The 18,771-nt window shown below is 45.8% G+C and overlaps 1 protein-coding gene across 4 annotated transcripts in view; it reads right to left on the reverse strand.

Annotated features, from left to right (window-relative positions):
- The window catches only part of LAMA3 (laminin subunit alpha 3), a 241,421-nt gene that overhangs the window by 98,846 nt on the left and 123,804 nt on the right, over positions 1–18,771 (reverse strand). For all 4 annotated transcript variants that reach the window (XM_082853207.1, XM_082853208.1, XM_082853209.1 and 1 more), the window contains 9 exons: positions 15,676–15,836; positions 12,406–12,514; positions 10,219–10,316; positions 9,219–9,363; positions 7,487–7,613; positions 7,265–7,404; positions 5,640–5,755; positions 4,289–4,500; positions 2,940–3,144 (listed from right to left, as the gene is read on the reverse strand). In XM_082853207.1, the coding sequence (XP_082709333.1) occupies positions 2,940–3,144; positions 4,289–4,500; positions 5,640–5,755; positions 7,265–7,404; positions 7,487–7,613; positions 9,219–9,363; positions 10,219–10,316; positions 12,406–12,514; positions 15,676–15,836 (1,313 nt within the window). The remainder of the gene's footprint in view (positions 1–2,939; positions 3,145–4,288; positions 4,501–5,639; positions 5,756–7,264; positions 7,405–7,486; positions 7,614–9,218; positions 9,364–10,218; positions 10,317–12,405; positions 12,515–15,675; positions 15,837–18,771) is intronic.

The raw sequence follows: 18,771 nt of genomic DNA on the forward strand, positions 1-18,771 counted from the left end.
TTAGGCTCATAGTTGGAGAAGGACAGGCAACCGACTTGACTCACGGAGGACTCACAACCTGTGGTTTTAAAGACTTGGAATCTTCCATGACTCAAATTCTCACTCAGCTTCCTTCCCAGAGGACAAAGGAACTGTTAGACGTTGGGCAACAATCAGAAGTGTGGTTAAAGGTCCTTCCTCAGGAAAAGTAAACGTCGCTGCTATAGAGAGTTGAATTTTGTCCCCAAAAGGTATGTTCAAGTTCTAATCCCCAGTACCTAGATTGTGACCTTATTTGGAAATAGGGGTTTTGCAGACATAATCAAGTTAAGATGAGGTCATACCGGAGTAAGGCGGGCCCTAGTCCAATAGGACTGGTGTCCTTATAAAAAAAGAAAGACACAGGTATATATACAATGGAATACTACTCAGCCATAAAAAAGAATGAAATTTTGCATTTGCAACAGCATGGATGGACTTGGAGGGTATTATGCTGAGTGAAATAAGTCAGAAAGAGAAAGACAAATACTGTATATCACTTATACGTGGAGTCTAAAAACTAGAACAAATTAGTGAATATGACAAAACAGAAACAGACCCACAGATATAGAGAACAAACTAGAGGCTACCAGTGGGGAGAGGGAAGCAGGGGCAAGATAGGAATAGGGGATTAAGAGGTACAAAGTACTATATACAAAATAAATAAGGGAACCCTCCTACACTGTTGGTGGGAAAGTAGATTGGTGCAGCCACTATGGAAAACAGTATGGAGGTTTCTCAAAAAACTAAAAATAGAGTTATCATATGATCCAGCAACCCCTCGCCTGGACATATATCTGGAAAAGACGAAAACTCTAATTCGAAAAGATACATGCACCCTAATGTTCATAGCAGCACTGTTTACAATAGCCAGGACATGGAAGCAGCCTAAGCGTCCATCAACAGATGAATGGATAGAGAAGATGTGGTGTATATAATATATGCAATGGAGTATTACTCAGCCATAAAAAAGAATGAAACAATGCCTTTTGCCACAACATGGATGGACCTAGAGCGTACCATACTAAGTAAAGTCAGACAGAGAAAGACAAATATTATATGACATCACTTATATGTGGAATCTAAAAAAAACAGTACTTATTTACGAAACAGAAACAGATTCACAGACATAAAAAACACACTTACGGTTACCACTGGGGAAGGAGAGAGGGATAAGTTGAGATTATGGGATTAACAGATGCACACTACCGTATATAAAATAGATAAATAACAAGGTCCTACTGTATAGCGCAGGGAACTATATTCAATATCTTGTGATAAACTATAATGGAAAAAAATAGAAAAAATATAGATATACACATATATGTGTATAACCGAATCACTTCCCTGTACACCTGAAACTAACACAACATTGTAAATCAACTATACTTCAAAAAAGAAAAATAGGAAAAAAGATAAAATAAACAAGCTACAAGGACATATTGTACAGCGCAGTGAATACAGGCAATATTTTATAATAATTATAAATGGAGTATAACTTTTAAAAATTGTGTATCACTAATGTGGTACACCTGAAACTTAGACAATATGTATTGCACATCAACTATACATCAATTTTTTTTAATTAAAGTTTTTAAAAATTCAAAGGCTAAAAAAAAAAAAGAAAAGAAAGACACAGACACACACAGAGAGGAGAAAGCCATGTGAAGACAGAGACACACAAGGAGAATCCATGAGACGACAGAGGCAGAACCAAGGAATTCCAAGGACTGCCGGCAACACGGGAAGGTAAGAGGCAGGCAGGGAACAGTCTCTCCTAGAGCTTTTAGAAAAGAGCAACATCTTGATTTCAGACGTTTAGCCTTTCGAACCATGAAAGAATAAATTTCTGTTGTTTGAAGACACCCAGTTTGTGGCCATTTGTCAGCAGCCACGGGAAACGAACACAGCTGCCCTGGAGCTGGAGAAGCAGACGCCTGCCACTCGCAGCTACGGCCCCTCCTGGCTCTCACGCCGGGATCACAGGCACCGACGCCTACGTCCTCATCCTCGTGCCTGGGTGGGGGGGAGGGGGGAGTGCAGGGCGGGGTCAAGCCTCACGCTTTCTCCTGCACAGGTCACACCGGCCTGGATGGCAGAAGCCTGCTTCAGCTTTCCTGCCACATAACCCCTATCAGATTCTTTCCAGCCTTTTCTTCTAGGAGACTGTTCTTCACCCCCTGTGGCCACTCTCTCGTCCTGCCGAGATCAGGCTGATGACCTGGAGTCACGTGACAACACCCTCTGGTTTCCAATGCGGAGCTGACCTGCTGAGTGAACCTCTTGGCCCCCTGGCATCTGTTTGAGCCGCCGTTTGCCTCTTGTCTCTCAGCAGCTGTGTGCTGGACCTCGGTGGCCCCGGAGGCAGCCCCGCCTCTCAGGTCAGACTCTCCAGCGGGTACTGCCCACCCTGCCGCCCTACCCAAATGGAGGTCCCCTGTGGAGTCCTCTGCACCGTCTCCGGCTCCCCCATCTGAGTCAGGGCAGCAGGCTCGGGATTTTAGACTTCATCAAGCAACGTCCTTAACAAAACTACCAGCTTACGAGAGTGAAGGTTTGGAGCCCAGACCTCAGTACAAACAAACAGCTGCTCACCACCCGGTGACCAAGGAGATGGAACTGATCACGTAATCACGCACTTATCGCACGCACACACGGAATGAGGCTGGAGTGGACGGCGAGGCTGCTTGGGCCTCGGGAGACAGCCGTCTGCCCACCCAGGCTCTGCCAGGCCACCCGAGCCCGAGGGGACCAGACACTCCACACGCCACGCCCATCCCGGGTTGGGAGCACCACCCTGAGGTCAACTCAAGCAGTGTCGGGGCCCATGCGAAGCGGGAAGTAATGGGGACCTGTGTGGGGACGGACAGCGTCTTCCCTTCCCACCGTAGGATGCCACAGGTTAGTCCTCCAGGCCTCACCTGCACTGTCCATGGTCCCTGTCGCACTCCGGGGTGGCAGCCCCGTCGGTGCCCATCCTGGAACAGTTGCAGCCTTCGCAGCCGGCCAGCGGGTGGAAGCTGAAGGAATGTGTCTCACACGCATCACACTGGGGCCTGACCGTGCGGGGCGGGCAAAGGCACGTCCCCATCGTCTCCTCACAAAGGCGCCGGCCGCAGGTGCACGCTGGCCGGGGATGAAGAGACACGGTGAAAGGGTTAGACGCCCCTGACCTCCAGCAGGACTGCACCAGGGTTTCCAGAACCTTCCAAGGGGTCTGGGAGAAAGGTCTTGCTTTTCTTCCCTTATGGTACTATTGAATGTGGTTTATCTGAAAGGCCCCTTTCTTGGGGCCAAGACCGACCACACCCAACGCTCATGGTGGACACAACGTGCAGAAGCTGAGTGAGGCACAGCTAGAGCTACTGACACCAAGGTAGACACCCTAAGGCGCCCCTCGACTCCGAGCTGCAGTTACATGTCATTCTAACGTGAGGCCTGTCCTCCGTCAGAGGGTCAGCTCTTCTCAGGCTTCTTGAAGGGCCTCCACGTCACCCCAGTGCACTGAGCCCAAGGTCAGGACAGGATGCAGCAGCGGGGCCCTTGTTAGGCAAAGGCTGGCCTCCATGCGGGGACTCTGCCGCCTTCACGTGGCCTGGGCTGACCCTCGTCTAGGGCTGCAGCACATTTCCTAGATAAAGATCCATGGCCTCCTCATTCAGCGAGGAGTACGCCCTGTGACCCTGGCTCTCCTCCCACCTCAGCTGAGCTTTGGTGAGGCTGCAAAAACTGAAGCCTAGGGCTTCCCTGGTGGCGCAGTGGTTGAGAGTCCGCCTGCCGATGCAGGGGACACGGGTTCGTGCCCCGGTCTGGGAAGATCTCACATGCCACGGAGCGGCTGGGCCCGTGAGCCATGGCCGCTGAGCCTGCGCGTCCGGAGCCTGCGCTCCGCAACGGGAGAGGCCACAGCAGTGAGAGGCCCGTGTACCGCAAAAAAAAAAAAAAAACTGAAGCCTAACCTATTCCACTAAGAAGAGAACTGAGCTGTCCAATATTTTGATGCTTGAGGCTATTTACCTTCACCTTCACCTGCTTTGCCAAGCGCATGGGTCACGTAGCATGGGAAACATAAATATTTATCTTCTAGAACCTTGCTACTCATAGTGTGGTCCCTAGACCAGCAGCACGGGTATACTCTGAGTGGTTACTGGAAATGCAGACTCTCAGGCCTGAGAGTCAGAATCTGCATTTTCACAAGATTCCCAGGTGAGTCTCCAGCACAGTGAAACCTGGCCCTAGGTGACCTTGGCTGACCTGAACATGCACTTACGCTTGCAGTGCGGGAATCCGTAGTAGCCCATTTGACAGCGGGTACACTGCCGCCCAATGACATGGGGCCGGCATGGGCACTGCCCGCCCTCTGGGCTGCAGCGATGGCCAATGGCCCCGGCGGGGTGGCACTCACAAGGCAGTGCACCATCATGGTAAAGGGCCACCAGGGACCTGGCAGAATCCTTACAGAATCCAGAGGCTTTCTGGGGGCTGTGGAAACAAAAACTCATGGTGAGATCCTGGGAGGCATGCCCAGAAACGGTCCCAACCTTCCTCTTCCCACATGCCTCACCAAGCAGCGTTTTGGGGGAGGGGCTCTGGAGTTTGGGAGGAAGTTAGAGAAAACCCCACCCCTGGACTCACAGAGGGTGCCAGCCACCCCTCCTCCCATCCCCATCCACTCCAGGACACATCACAGGACGGTGGGTGGGAACTTTCGGTGGCTGGAATAAAGGGGTGAAAATTCACCTATAGGATGAATTGTATGGTGTGTGGATTATATCTCAATAAAGTAGTCACCAAAAAAATTTACACCTACATGTGTAATGATACACCAATTAGAATAATAATGAGGAGGTGAATTGCCAACATTTACTGAACATGTGTGTTAGAATTTTTGCCTACACCTCACTTAACCTCACAACCACCCAACCAACTAGTCCCTAAGCCCCATTTCACAGATAAGGCAACTGAGGGTCCTAGAAATTAGGCAACATTCCCAAGGCCACAGAGCTACGAAGTGGTTGAGAAGGTACTCAAACCCATAGCTGTTTGACCTCAGAGCCTTTGCTCTTAATATTTTCTATGCAGAAGGCATCTGGCCCCCGGGAGCCTCAGTTCCTCAGGAAACCTACAAGGGGGCAGGGTGGGTCTGCAGAAAAGAATGGCAGGAGTTGATACTCAGGGCTGTTCTGGGCTCTTAGCATTCAGGGACCCACAGAGGGAAGACGGGGGAGGTCCACCCCTCTGTGATGCTCCCCACTCAATCAGAGGGCAAAGGAGAGTGGGACTCAGGGCTCACATGCCTCCCCGCTGAGGAAGCCCTGTGTGGTATCTTAGGAATCTGAGTCAGCCAAGAGGAAGCAGGGAAGAGGAAGAGAAACTCCCAAGCAGCCTGTGAAACCCAGCTTGGAGGGTGATCTGTTGAGATCAAAGTTGAGGAGGGAAATCTCGCCCAGATGTGCACAACGGCTGTAGCGTGTGCCGAGGACGCGGGACTCAGTGCCACTCCCTCAGGCTCCCAGAGGAAGAGACAGACCCAAGGGCCACCCCTCCCCGGGCCTCTTGCTCTGGTCGGGCATGTGGGAGAGCTGCATGCCTCCCAGGGCCTTTCCACAAAGGATACTTACTCAATATAAAAACTGTCCCCTCCACAACTGGTGACAAACTCAAATGACTTGTCCACTGATTTTCTGTGAAGGATTTGGTAGTCGTAATTCTCCGCAGGCACCACTAGGACACGGACCTAAAGGGAAGCTGTCGGCATGTCTTTGGATTTCCAACGGCACGGCATACCTACGGCTCTCCATCACTTTCTCTTCGCTAAGATCAACGTTCTTTATTGTTAAGCCCAAGACCAAATGAAACAGGATTTATGAAAAAAGAATCACAAAACAACCCTAAGCCAGTGTTGAAGGCTCAGGCCATGTTTCCATGCAGGAAATGATACCAAGTGGGGGGCAGACCTCCTGGAGCACCTGTTCAGAGAAGCAGCAGCCTCGGGTGTGGGCGGGGACAGGAGACGTCATGGGTGAGCAGGACAGCTGTTAGGACAGCCAGGGCCCTGTGTGATCCATGCCCGGGATGACCCTGGATCTCCAGAGGTTGCATTTTGTGTTTTTAAATGTGAGCAAACCGAAATGGCAGGACCAATGCGGAAACTCACATGGTGGCTTGCCCCTGAAATTCATATCCTATCAGATACTCTATTATGAATAATTGTAGCCCCAGTCTTTAAAAATACTGCTCAGTTCTCTGTACCTGTATAAACCAGACTGCGCCAGTAACGAATGCTGCAGGAAATTTCAAACATCTTCGTCAACTACTCACCAACTTACTGCTTACAGAGTCTACTGCTCTCGCGTTATTCAGTTCAGTAAACATTGCCAAGTACCTGTGCCAGACGGTGTTCCAGGCACAAGGGATACAAAATGAATGAAGTCAGGCCCCTGCCCCTAGGAAGACGACATCCTCAGAGAGAGAGGAGGCATGAGCAAAAACTGGAGGGCCACAGAGCAGGCCTGGGCAGTGCTTCCTGGCTCTCCAAGGCTTTACAGGCATTGGGTGACCACGATTCCATCGACCAAGGTAATGAACAGGGTAGGGGAGGCCCGGGGCTGGGCTGGTAACAGGCTAAGTTGGAGGGACTTGTGAGCTCTCTGGCTATGGGGATGTGCAGTAGATGGTCCTAGAGCTCAGCAAAGATGAGAAATGAGTTCACAGATGTGGGTGTCATTCTCACAGAGGAGAGAACAGAATCGACAGGCACAGACGATGTTATTCAAAGAGAAATCTTAGAACAAGGGGGCTCACCGTCGAGCCCGAGGGAACGGCGACATATGGGGATGAAGGGAAAGAGAAATCATTGAAGGAGTGGTGGAGAAAGTGGGAAAAAAAACAAGAGAAAGTAGCTATGGAAGCCAAAAAGAAAGAAATTTTCAAGAACAAATGAGTGTTCAATGCTTCAGAGAGAGACCTGTCGGAGGAGATTGAGGAGGGCCTGAAGGAGAGGGCTCCAGGCTCGTGCAGGGAGGTTTTTCTTCCTAGTCACTTTTCTATTATTCTGCTTTCCCTTGATTTTAATTGTCAAAGAAAGACTTTTTCTTGGTAACGTTAGCTGCAAAATTTAAACACTTTTCTATAAATCTGGCTTCAGTTCCTTGGAGGAATTATTGTCATGAGCCAGAACTGACGCACAGAGCAGCCAACCAAGGCAACCACGTGAAGAGCAAGCTGAGAAATAAGCAGAACGCACCCAAACTAAGGACTTTCCTTCTGGAACCTTCACCGTCACGGCCACCTCCGGCTCCGAGATGTCAAACTCAACCTGATCTCCGGCGATCACTTGGTCCCGGCAGCCAAGCACATGGGGGCAAAAAGAGGCACGGAAGATGCCTGGGGGCAGAGAGAGGCGTTCCTATCACACCCCTGACAAGGCAGGTGAGCCCTGCAGCCGGCCCTGCTCCCCGCAGCTCACCTGGCTGCAGCCGCCCTCTGTCCACAGACACCTGCACCAGGAACGTCGGATGCACTGGTTGATAAAAATGGACCACAATGACGTAACGACCCGGACGCGGTACGAGTCCTCGCAAGGTCACTTGGTTCTGGGTGGGAAAAAATATATTCCTCAAGCTGCAGAGTTATGAATAGTTAGAATTACGGGATATTTTGAGGTTAAAAACCAAAACAACCTCGGTATTTACCCAAGAGAAGTGAAAATCCACATTCACACAAAACCTTCCCTTGAACGTTTGGGGCAGCTTTATTTGTGATCACAAACGCTGGAAACAAACAAAGTAACCCTCAGCTGCAGAATGGACAACCCAACGGTGGGACAACCATAAATGACGCTGGAGGGAGGGACGTTTGATAAAATCACCTTGGAAAACTATGTGGTGGTTTTTACCAAAGTTGAACATATAACTGAGCAGCTGCATTCCTAGGTATTTAACAACAGAAAGGCACACTGTGCGTGCAAAAGGCCATACAAGAATGTTCCCAGCATTCAAGCACTACTTGTAATAACCGTGTAACAAAGGGTCAGACTCCATTTTTTATGTTTGACGGTTTCCAAGCTCCGTCACTCACCTATTGCCTTTTGTCCTACACCTGGACAAGCTAATAAGAAAGCCCAGGTGTTCATCCCTTGGCACGCCTGGGAAGTTCTAACCACAAAAATTCCAGCCCATGGGAGAGGGAGCCCTCACCCAGACTCCCCCCACCTCCTAACCACAACGAAAACCAGATTCAGACCCCAGCACTTGCTCAGGTTTGAGTGTGAGTCCTGCTCTCCCCAGAAAGTCTCACTATGTGAGTAGTAAGTCTTTTCAAACCGCAAAAAAACCCTACAAGAATAACAACAATAAAAGATTATCTTTCAGATGAGAGCCGTGCCTTGGAGGGTGACTGACTAAAGGTCATACACTAATTTTACAGCAAAACCAGAAGTAGAGCTCTATTGCCATGATTTCAATTCATTTCCCCCTACTGTTCTAGGTTGCCTTGCCCATAAGGGATCTTACGAAATTTTCTCTCCCAAATCCTGTTAATTTCCTATCTTGGTGCAATGTGAACTGACACAAGCCATCTCTAGGATCAGAAGGACATAATGGCATCAGAACAAACATTAAGTCCTGCAATTGTGTAGTTTGCAGTGAAAAAAAGGTATATTCCCTTCATATACTTCACCTTTCTGCTCTAGAGGATTAATCAATATGTTTATTGGGAATGTCCTGCCTACAAGTTGGGGCCGCAAAAAATTTCTTAGAGTTCTGAAAGCGCTCATGTTCTGATCTGGGAAGATAATTAATGACTCAACAACGTTAAGTAGCAGTGGCCCGTGAAAATGTGACCTATCCTAAGATGGCTCATGAAAAATTGCCAAATGACTATGTAGACAGCGATGCAGGAGGGAAAAGGAGCGTCAGGATGGGGCGGCCACAGACAGGATTAACCGGATGCCTCATGCCTGGGATTCTCCACAGTTGAGAGCAGAGGTGCTCAAACTTTAGGGGCATCCAAATCCCCTGGAGGATTTGTTAAAGCACAGATTCCTGGGCCCCTCTTCAGAGTTTCTAATTCAATAGTTCTGGGGTGACGCCTGCAGATTTGCATTTCTAACAAGTTCCCCGGGGATGGGGACGCTGCTGGTTGGGACCACACTTTGAGAACCACTGGTTTACAAGCAACACACTGAGGGGGAGCCCTACCTGTGGGGCCTTCAAGGTGACTCCAGTAAGAGCGTCAGCAGAAGGTAAAGGGTCCTGGGGCAGGAGAGGGGAAGAACCACCACTCGGAACATCCAAAATTAATGCTGTTGGAGGAGTTTCAGGGACCAAGGAGATACAGGTGGCACTGAAAAAGAGAATACTGAAAAATAACCAAAACCCGAGGAACTGTCCCCCGGTGAAGATCAAAAGGATCCAGAGAACCACCAGCCTGTGGCGATCTTTATACAAACATACTCAGTGCTCCGGACTGGCCAAGTGTATTCCGGCTGCCCTCTTAATACAATAAGCTAAGACAGAAAAAAAAAAAAAAATCTTAATTTTGAAGGAAAGTAAGCTAGATGGAAACTTTTTAAAACTTCCCTCTCTAGGACTAAAATTCGTTGTTAAACGAGATCAATGCAATGAAACATTATTATTCAATGTTGATATAAAACTATACAAAAACAAAGAGAACACATGCCTATCATTTCTGTTAGGCACAGCCAGATCTCATTGTCTTGGTGGTTTTAACCATATGCATAAGATGTCATGACTGTATCCATAAATTATTTTTGAATCTACATCCAAACAACCTTCCCCAAATCCCAAGAATCACTGGTTAGCTAATTCTCATAACATAGTTGTGAGATGGGTCATTATTTTCATGTTCTTTGTAAATGAGGAATCTCAGACATAGAGATTAAAGGACTGGAACAAAGTTGAGTCTTGACGAAGGCTCAGAATAGAACTTCAGAGTAACTACCCTCAAGGGTGAGGCTTAAACATTTCCCCCAGTTGCTACTGTGTCAGCTTCCTGATATGATGGAATTCTGGAAAGAATGCTGGGATGAATGATTTAGCTCTTTTTTTTTTTTAATGCATCACCAGCCTTTAGCACCTTGGCCTGTGATCACTTCTGAAGTCAAATATAAATCTACAGTCCTAAAAGCATTAAGTATCACTCAGCACAAACAAGGGATAAAGGAAGGAAACACATTACCTTTCATTAACAAATCTCCCATAACTGGCAATGCATTTGACGTGAGGTCTCAAATATTCCACTGAGAATTCTTCAGTGGGTATGATACAAATTTGATGCTGTCGAGCAAATACAAGAAGGTATGTCCCAGTTATCAGCAAAGTCAAGGTTATAGCCAAACACATTCTTTTAAAAAAGCTGTTCAGGTCTTCCCTGGCGGTGCAGTGGTTAAGAATCTGCCTGCCAATGCAGGGGACACGGGTTCAAGCCCTGGTCTGGGAGGATCCCACATGCTGTGGAGCAACTAAGCCCGTGCACCACAATTACTTAAGCCTGCACACCCACAGCTAGAGAAAAGCCCGCACACAGCAACAAAGACACAACAACAACAACAACAAAAAGCCGTTAAGAATTCACCCAGAGGAATTATAACTATTATTGTAAAGCAGTAAAAATCATAGGAGAGCACTCCCTCTGGCATCATTATGTCCAACAAATCCTTTTTACTATTATGCAGGATCACTGACTAAATTGCTCTTGGAATAATTATACGAATAAACAAAATCATGTGAAAGTTCAAAAACAACTCTCTGTCAGCGACTTTTGACAGATTTTTCTCTCCTGCCTTGGACCGATGCTGGCTCTTCAGACCCCTTGGCAGGGAGAGGCAGGGATGTGGTGGGCAACCAGGGAGCCTGCTGTTCAGAAAGAGGGCTGCTCCTGCTACAAACAGTCCTTTTCAATAGAGGATGACTTGTATCTCAGGCACATTTGGGCTCTGTCTCCAGAGCTAGTTTCTGAGTCACACAAGAAATTCAGTCATTACCTTAATACCTTTTATTTTAAATCAAAACTATTACCAGCTTGGTCACAAAGCTATTCGGTAACAACAAAATTTTAATTGAACACCTACTATATGCCAGGCACTGAGACGGCGGGATTCTGCAAGACCAAGATGGACACACTCCTGCCTTCATAGAGCTTATTTTCCAGTCAGCCTTGACTCTGAATGACATCTGACTATTTCAAAAAGGGCAAACATATGCTTAAAAGAAGGACGTTCAGCCCCATTATAATTTCCAAAAATGAAGAGGTTAAGATTCACTTGACTTATTATGTTTAAAAAGAGTCATCATTTTAAAAAGTCTTAAATTATTATATAGTTTATATAATAATGTTTAAAAACTAAACTCCAGATAGTTCTTAAGAGAAAGCGCAACATTTTTAATACTGTCAAGCACGAATATCTAGAACATACTAGAACAGGCTGGCCTGGCACTTCCCAGAGTGATACATGCTTAATATTAGCAGTATCAGGAAGTTGCTTCATGCTTAGATAATCTTACGTTCCCTGAGATATTTATTGTAAACCTGACCACCCCTTCCTAGCCCAGATCCCACTGCCTCTGTTTATCACAATTCTCAATATTTAAGTTATGCTATTAAAAGGGTATTTAATCTGCCAAAGCTGGCATTTTAACTCTTAATAGTATATAGCTGGGTTTCCCTGGTGGCGCAGTGGTTGAGAGTCCACCTGCCGATGCAGGGGACGCGGGTTCGTGACCTGGTCTGGGAAGATCCCACGTGCCGCGGAGCGGCTGGGCCCGTGAGCCATGTCCGCTGAGCCTGCGCGTCCGGAGCCTGTGCTCCGCAACGGGAGAGGCCAGAACAGTGAGAGGCCCGCGTACCGCAAAAAAAAAAAAAAAAAAAATAGTATATATCTAATTAATTGAAAATACTCTTCTTGGAATTGAGTAACAATGGTCTGGAAAAAAATACCAGGTGATTACAACCTTGAAAATTCTGCCAAGAAGCTAATAGACATAATAAAATAGTAAAGTGGAAAGAAATAAACAGTAACTAATGGCATTTCTATACACCAGCAATAATAAACTAGGAAACATAACAACAAAAGATAGTTCATTCATAATAGTAACAACAAATACAAATTAATGAAATGGCGTTTTGTGAAATGTGTTCAAATTTGATGATTAAACTTTATTGGATGCTATAGAAAAGGCTCCAACAAATGAAGAGGCAAAACAGATTTCTAGATGGGAAAATAAACATCATAGCACTGGCAATTCTCTGCAGGTTAACTTTATAGATGTAACACAAACCCAGCCAAAACTTTAATAAGCTTTTAAAAATATACATGGTTACCAATAAAAATACTTCTAAAATTCAGCGGTCAAAACAGAAGCATACCAGAAGGAATCGGGCCATCCGTGCTTTGAGCCAAATGTCTGCATCTTCTAACAGCTCGTACACAGCAAGGCGACTCCTGCTGTCGGTCACAGCACTCCGGCAGAGGACGCTACAAGAGGAAACAGTTTTTTTAACCTTACTCCCCTGGTCTCCCTCACTTTATGCCCTGTGGGGTTGCTGATTGCGCTTCAGTTTCTCCTGTTGTTAACCAGGTCACTGACAATGAATTTCCCTGGAGGTGGAGTTTAGGAGGGATGCAGCCCATGATCAGTAGGGGAAAAAGAACCTTTCCACTGAGCTCTGAGTTGCACCTCTCAGGGCTGACGGCCTTGCGCACCTTCTCCACCCAGCTTTTTTTTTTTTTTTTTGTGGTACGCGGGCCTCTCACTGTTGTGGCCTCTCCCGTTGCGGAGCACAGGCTCCGGACACACAGGCTCAGCGGCCATAGCTCACGGGCCCAGCCGCTCCGCGGCATGTGGGATCTTCCCGGACCGGGGCACGAACCCGTGTCCCCTGCATCGGCTGGCGGACTCTCAACCACTGCGCCACCAGGGAAGCCCTCCACCCAGCTTTATAATACTTGGTTTGGTCATCTGGAGAAAGAGCCCCAGGGCCAGTAATGTCTAAGACACAGCCTTCTTGGAAATTTACCAATATCATTGGTACTGTTGGAGATTAAAGTTGCCTCCTGAACTCACAATGACCATCTCATGCCGCGTCAGTAATGAGGCTGAAAAGCCCCGAGTTTGCCTTTAGAAGCTCAGTCTGTTCCTCCTAATGCTCCTTCCTCATTCTACCAGTGGTGCTCCTTCCCTCCACGGCATCAGAGGACATACAGAGCTCAGGAACATTTAAAGTAAGATTTTGAACTAAACAATACAGCCTCGTAGTAAAACCCATAAAGGAAGTATTATGTGAGGAATGCTTTGACTTCATCGTCTAAAGTAGCAACTTTTCAGTCTATAAATATAATTTGGAACTAGAGACATACTAAAAGAAAATGACCATCTCTGCAAAACGTTTGAAATAATTAATGCAATACTTTTGAGGTGAGAATTAAAATGAGATAGTGTACAAAGAGCCATGGTTTGTGGCATACATTAGAAACTCAATAAATAGCTGTTTTCTTTTCCCTTTTGTGCATGTGTGTGGGTGTGAATACATGTGTCAATTAAAATGCATTTCTATTGGATTCAACCATAACTCTGGGAGTTAAATATATCAAGTGATTATATTAAGTGACTCCCTTAGATTGAGTTTTATCCTCTATTCAATTCTTACTAAGAGTAGACTAACAGTAATAACTGGATGGATTGAATCATTAGTGATCACCTCTCTTATGGAGGGCAGATCAGATTTTTCAGAGTTATCACAGCACTATTTTGGAAAGTGGTGTTCCTACGAGCACCACTACTTTTCTGTTGGGATATTGTTTTATAACAACATAGTTAGACCTCACTTGAGAAATGCTGGGAAAGGTTCAAACCTCAGCAGGAGAAGCTGCCATATTGAAAGGGTCTGTCAGTTGAAATAGGTTTTTATGGGTCAAATATTTTCCAATTGCATCGTATTTTTGGACTCTATTACTTGCAGCCTGGTCATTTTCACTTACCCACATGACATGCAAAGTAGAGAAAAAGGAAATACTTTAGACAAGTGAAAAGATACCATGGGACTTCCCTAGGAGTGGTTAAATACAATAATAGTAATTCCTAGTCTAACACAGTATTGTCTTGGAAATCTAATGATTGAGAACTTTGGTGTTGTCGCCACGTCCAAAGCCTAAATGATCTGCAGAATATCATGCACTTCTCTCCTTAAAACACCATTCAGACAAAGGTCCTGAAACAATGCTTATGGCTTGCGGAACCCTGGCAGGGTGTTCTTGCTTTCTTTAGTTTTGAAATCACTCCTGTGCTTGGCATAGATAGTCTCAACCTCTTCTGAGATGGTCAAGAGTCATGAAGGTCATTAAGAATGTTTCCTCCTGTTTGCTGGGCCATCTCCACTTTGTACACTGTGGAGCAGGGATCAAGCCCTGACCTGCAAGGTGGAAGGGGTCAGAGAGTTGAACTGGAGGCTGGGCTTGGATGGATGGGGTATGGAGAAGCCATGCCCTAGGCGCTGTGGCCAACAGTCTCCAGGATTCAGGGGGCGAGTGTACATCCCAGTGGTGGCTGATGTCACCTATAGATGAAACTAGTATTTTCAGAAAATGACAGAACATTCTAGGGAACTCTTCTGGGCCATCTGGTGTTCCTATTAAAAATGCATATATAATTACATTCTTTGTTTCTTTTTTTTAAGCATCACCCCAGAGAAAAGGGAAGATTAGATTTTTTAAGGTTTTGAAAAGAAACTTTCACAGTTTATTTTGTAGGGTTGCCAAGAGTGCGATATTAATTTAATAACTGCTTCATCAAGTCTCATAAAATTTTCCATTCTAAGCTACCAAAAGTAACATTTTTCATAAGTTCTTTAATTTGCAAAACAGGGAAAATGTCCAACTACCTCAAGTCATCTTGGGTTTGACAAAAAAACACATAACCATAGAGGTTATAAAATGCTCAAGGTCTTGGCCAAGAATTGGGAGGGTTCACTGTAGTTATCACCCCCCTGCCCTCTCAGGAGCCTCTGCCTTCCAGTGCCATTTATTCTACAATTAATTTCATGGGAAACATCCCTTGCACTGATTCTTTAATTAAAGTATACTCTGAACATTTGCATACATCTTTAAACATTATGCAAAGAAAACAATTTTTAATAAACCTTTGTCAGCGCTCTTGGAAGAGATGAACTTTGTCAGGGTGAATCTGAGATTCCTTTGTCAAAATATTTTTCACCTGACGATCAACATTAATGATCCCCAGTTCTGAAGGGCGTGTTGTGAAGGCAGGAGTAGTGGAGAATGTGCCAGGCACCCATGTACTCTACACGGTGTTTGAGGGGAGAGCCCTGAGTTCACTGCCCCCCATAGGGTGACACAGAGTAAAGCAAAATGGTTGTGCTGCTTCATGTAAATCTGAGACAAAATGGTAAGTAGAACATACAGCTTTTCAAGAAAATGCAAGCTTTTCAAGGTACTGCCTATGGAGAAGCCTTCTGAAACCACGCTGGGGAAGATGCTGGTTCGCACAACTACCCCCCTGCTGGTTTTCGAGCTCAGCCTCCAAAAGGAAACAACTTTCCAAGTTAGATAAAAACTAAAGTTCCCACAGCTGACCTCCTGCCTGTCCAGTTACAGAGGACACGGCCAGGCAGGATGGTTACCTGTATTTGCAGCTGTAGATGTTCACCCGGCCTGCCAGGTCAGCCCCGGGGCCCTGCACATGCACATCGGCCTCAGACAGCTGGTCTGCTTCTGTGGCATACTCGACCACGACCACGTAGTGGCCGACCCTCGGGACCCGCAGCTGCAGGCGCAGCTCCACCTGTCGGAGAGCCCAAGTGGACAGATGTGAGATGTACTGGATGCGTTTCCATAGGCAACGGTGAAACTGGGGCTGAGCAGACCCCAGGAAGAGTTTTATATGTCATCATACTAAGAAATGTGGTAGGTAGGGATGCCCAATAAAATACAGGACGCTCCGTTAAGTTTGAAATGCAGATAAGTAACACATAATTATAGTTGAACGGCAATTCAAATTTATTGGGGCATCTGGTATTTTTATTGTCTAAATCTGGCGACCCTACTTATAGGGGCCTCTACTCCTCCTACCCATATATTTGCCTTGTTTCCCAAGGCCAAAGATACTCCAAAACTTGAAGTAAAAAGGAATTTCCAATGGGAGATAAAAGGAGTGAAAGTATGCCTTGAAGCTCTTTAACTGTTCTTTGATTAAAAAAGAGACTTGTATGAATGCAAATAACGTAAAGTGATACACACACCCCTCTCCTGAGATGACTAATGGTAGCTTGGTTTTCATACTTCCAAACCATTTTCTGCATCTGAAAATGCACAATACGCACATATGTACTTTTTTTTTTTAAAGAAAATCTGCAGGCAAACATGGATGCTTTCGTACCATCACAGTAGAGCTGAGTAGTTGTGACGGGGTCCGTACGGGCCGCAAAACTGAAAATACTTCCTACCTGGCCCTCTACAGATAAAACACACCCACCCCGACACTGCCTAGTGGTTAGGAGCGTGCAGTCTGGAATCACTGTGCCTCCAGCTGTGTGACCTTGAGCAAGTTACTTAACATCTGTATGCCTCAGTATCCCCCTGGGTAAAAATGAGGATAACGTAGTACCCGCCTCTGAAGATCATGAGGATTAAGTGAGTTAATATGTGAAGAGCTCTTAAAACTGTATCTGTATGTTGTAAGCACTATATACACGATGATTACAACCCTGGTTCTTGCTTTTTGGCACGACTTTTTTTTACTCAACAGTATTTAGTGTGTCTATACCAGTACATACAGATATACTTCATTTTTCTAACGGCTGCCTACCATTCCACAGTATGAATGTAAAATCATTTCTTTAACTAATCCCCTATTGATAGACACTTAGGTTGTCTCTAATTTTTCCTAAAACATATAAGGCTATAGGATCATCTAGCTATATCTATATATCTATGTATATATCTGAATCTATATCTATATTTATATCCTTATGCTCCTATTTCTGTTAAGATTCCTAGAAGTGGAATTAGAATTGCTGGATCAAAGTGTATGTGCATATTTAATGCCTGAGCCAATATTAGAACTACACTCCTTAGCAGTTTAACCCACTTCGGCCCATAAGCGCAGGCCCACCACGCTTAATTAAAATCCTCTTGGCCCTTGCCTTCAGGAAATTCACGTTTACTGTTCCTTCTGTACAGCTCTGAAGCCCACAGCTGCCATTTTCCACAGTGATTTTTCTATCACTTAAATCATAGAAAGACTTCCCTCGGGGAGAAAATGCGCCTTATCCACACCACTTTTCCACTCTGTGTCTTATAGTGAAATATGCCGCTGCCATTGGTCCGTGTGGGGAGGGTATTGCCAGCATCTCTCCCCTGGGCACCTCCAAACCAGGGCTTGTCTGTCTTCACCCCACCATGGAACACACACAGGCCAATGAGGAGCCTTCTCCCAGGAGTTATCATTGGCTGCCAGTTCTATCATAGCACTCTATTCTCTATTATACATTTCTATTACTCTTCCTACTCTGAGTCCTTTGGGTTGATTTTTGGAAGACTTGTTGGAAGGGTTTTGAATGTATTTTTGATGGTAATAATGGGTTCTGACAAGTCAGACAAAAGATGTAAATGATGGAAAACAGAAACCCTACTGTCGCTGTTTGTTATCAGTTATTATCTTTGAAAAAGCGACCTTTAATGAAACCAGTGTCACTCTGGAGGGATCTTTCCCATTTTATGGCACAAAACTGTCTTCACCTAGTTATCGGTGTTTCAGGGTAAAGACATTAAAGGTGGGTGTAGCAAATCTGTTGCTTACACAAAGCTAAGAGGGATAACTAACCTGCTGATGTCGAAGTAAGGATTCAGAATGATTTGGTCAACATAGACTTACTAAACACCTACTCTATCTCTGCCCACCAGCAAAGTGATGGACACGCAATGGTAAACAAGACAGATCTGGTCTCTGCTCTCAGACAGACTTTAATCAAATAATTAGATAACTGGACAAATGCAATGTGAAATTACATGTATGACAAATGCTCTGAAGAAGGGCTAAGAGGGGTGCCTGAGCTAGTCAGGAAGATGAGGGGGGAGGCGAAGACTTCCCTGAAGAAGCAACAACTAAGCTGAGTGCTGGAGGACGAGGTACAGACAGCCAGACCAAGCGGGGAGGGAAAAACATTCAGGCATAGGGAACAGCCTACGACATAAAGGTAGCCTATAATGTACGTCCAAGTGACTGAAGGTAGGCCACAGTGACAAGGAACAGAGAGCAAGAGGAGGTATGATAAAATTGGGAGGTAAAAGGGGCAACCTTAGAGGACATTACAAATTTTTGTCTCTATCCTACGAGCAATAAGATGTTATTGTAACGTTCCAACTGTGTATGTGTGAGGGTCGGGTGAGAAAGTCAGTGATGAGTAGATACTTCTATCGAAATGAGCATGCTGACTACAGTACGGAGAATGAGCTGGGAGATGCAATAAGCAGAAGCTGATGTGGGTGAGCTAACGGGGAGGTTACGACAGAGATCCTTATGAAAGATGGCGGGGTACTGGGCAAGAAAGATAGATGGAGAGAAGTGGAGATTATTTTTAAAAGTTTGGGGAGTACACTCAGGAATGGGTTGGCTTTGGTGGGGGAGAGAATGGAAGAAGTCATGCATGACCCTGAGAAACCTGGTTTGTGCATTTAGATGGATGGGGGTGCCATTTACTTAGGTAGGGAACACTAAG

Source organism: Leucopleurus acutus, assembly GCF_964270905.1.
Source record: "Leucopleurus acutus genome assembly, chromosome: 13".
In the NCBI taxonomy this organism is placed as follows: Eukaryota; Metazoa; Chordata; class Mammalia; order Artiodactyla; family Delphinidae; genus Leucopleurus; species Leucopleurus acutus.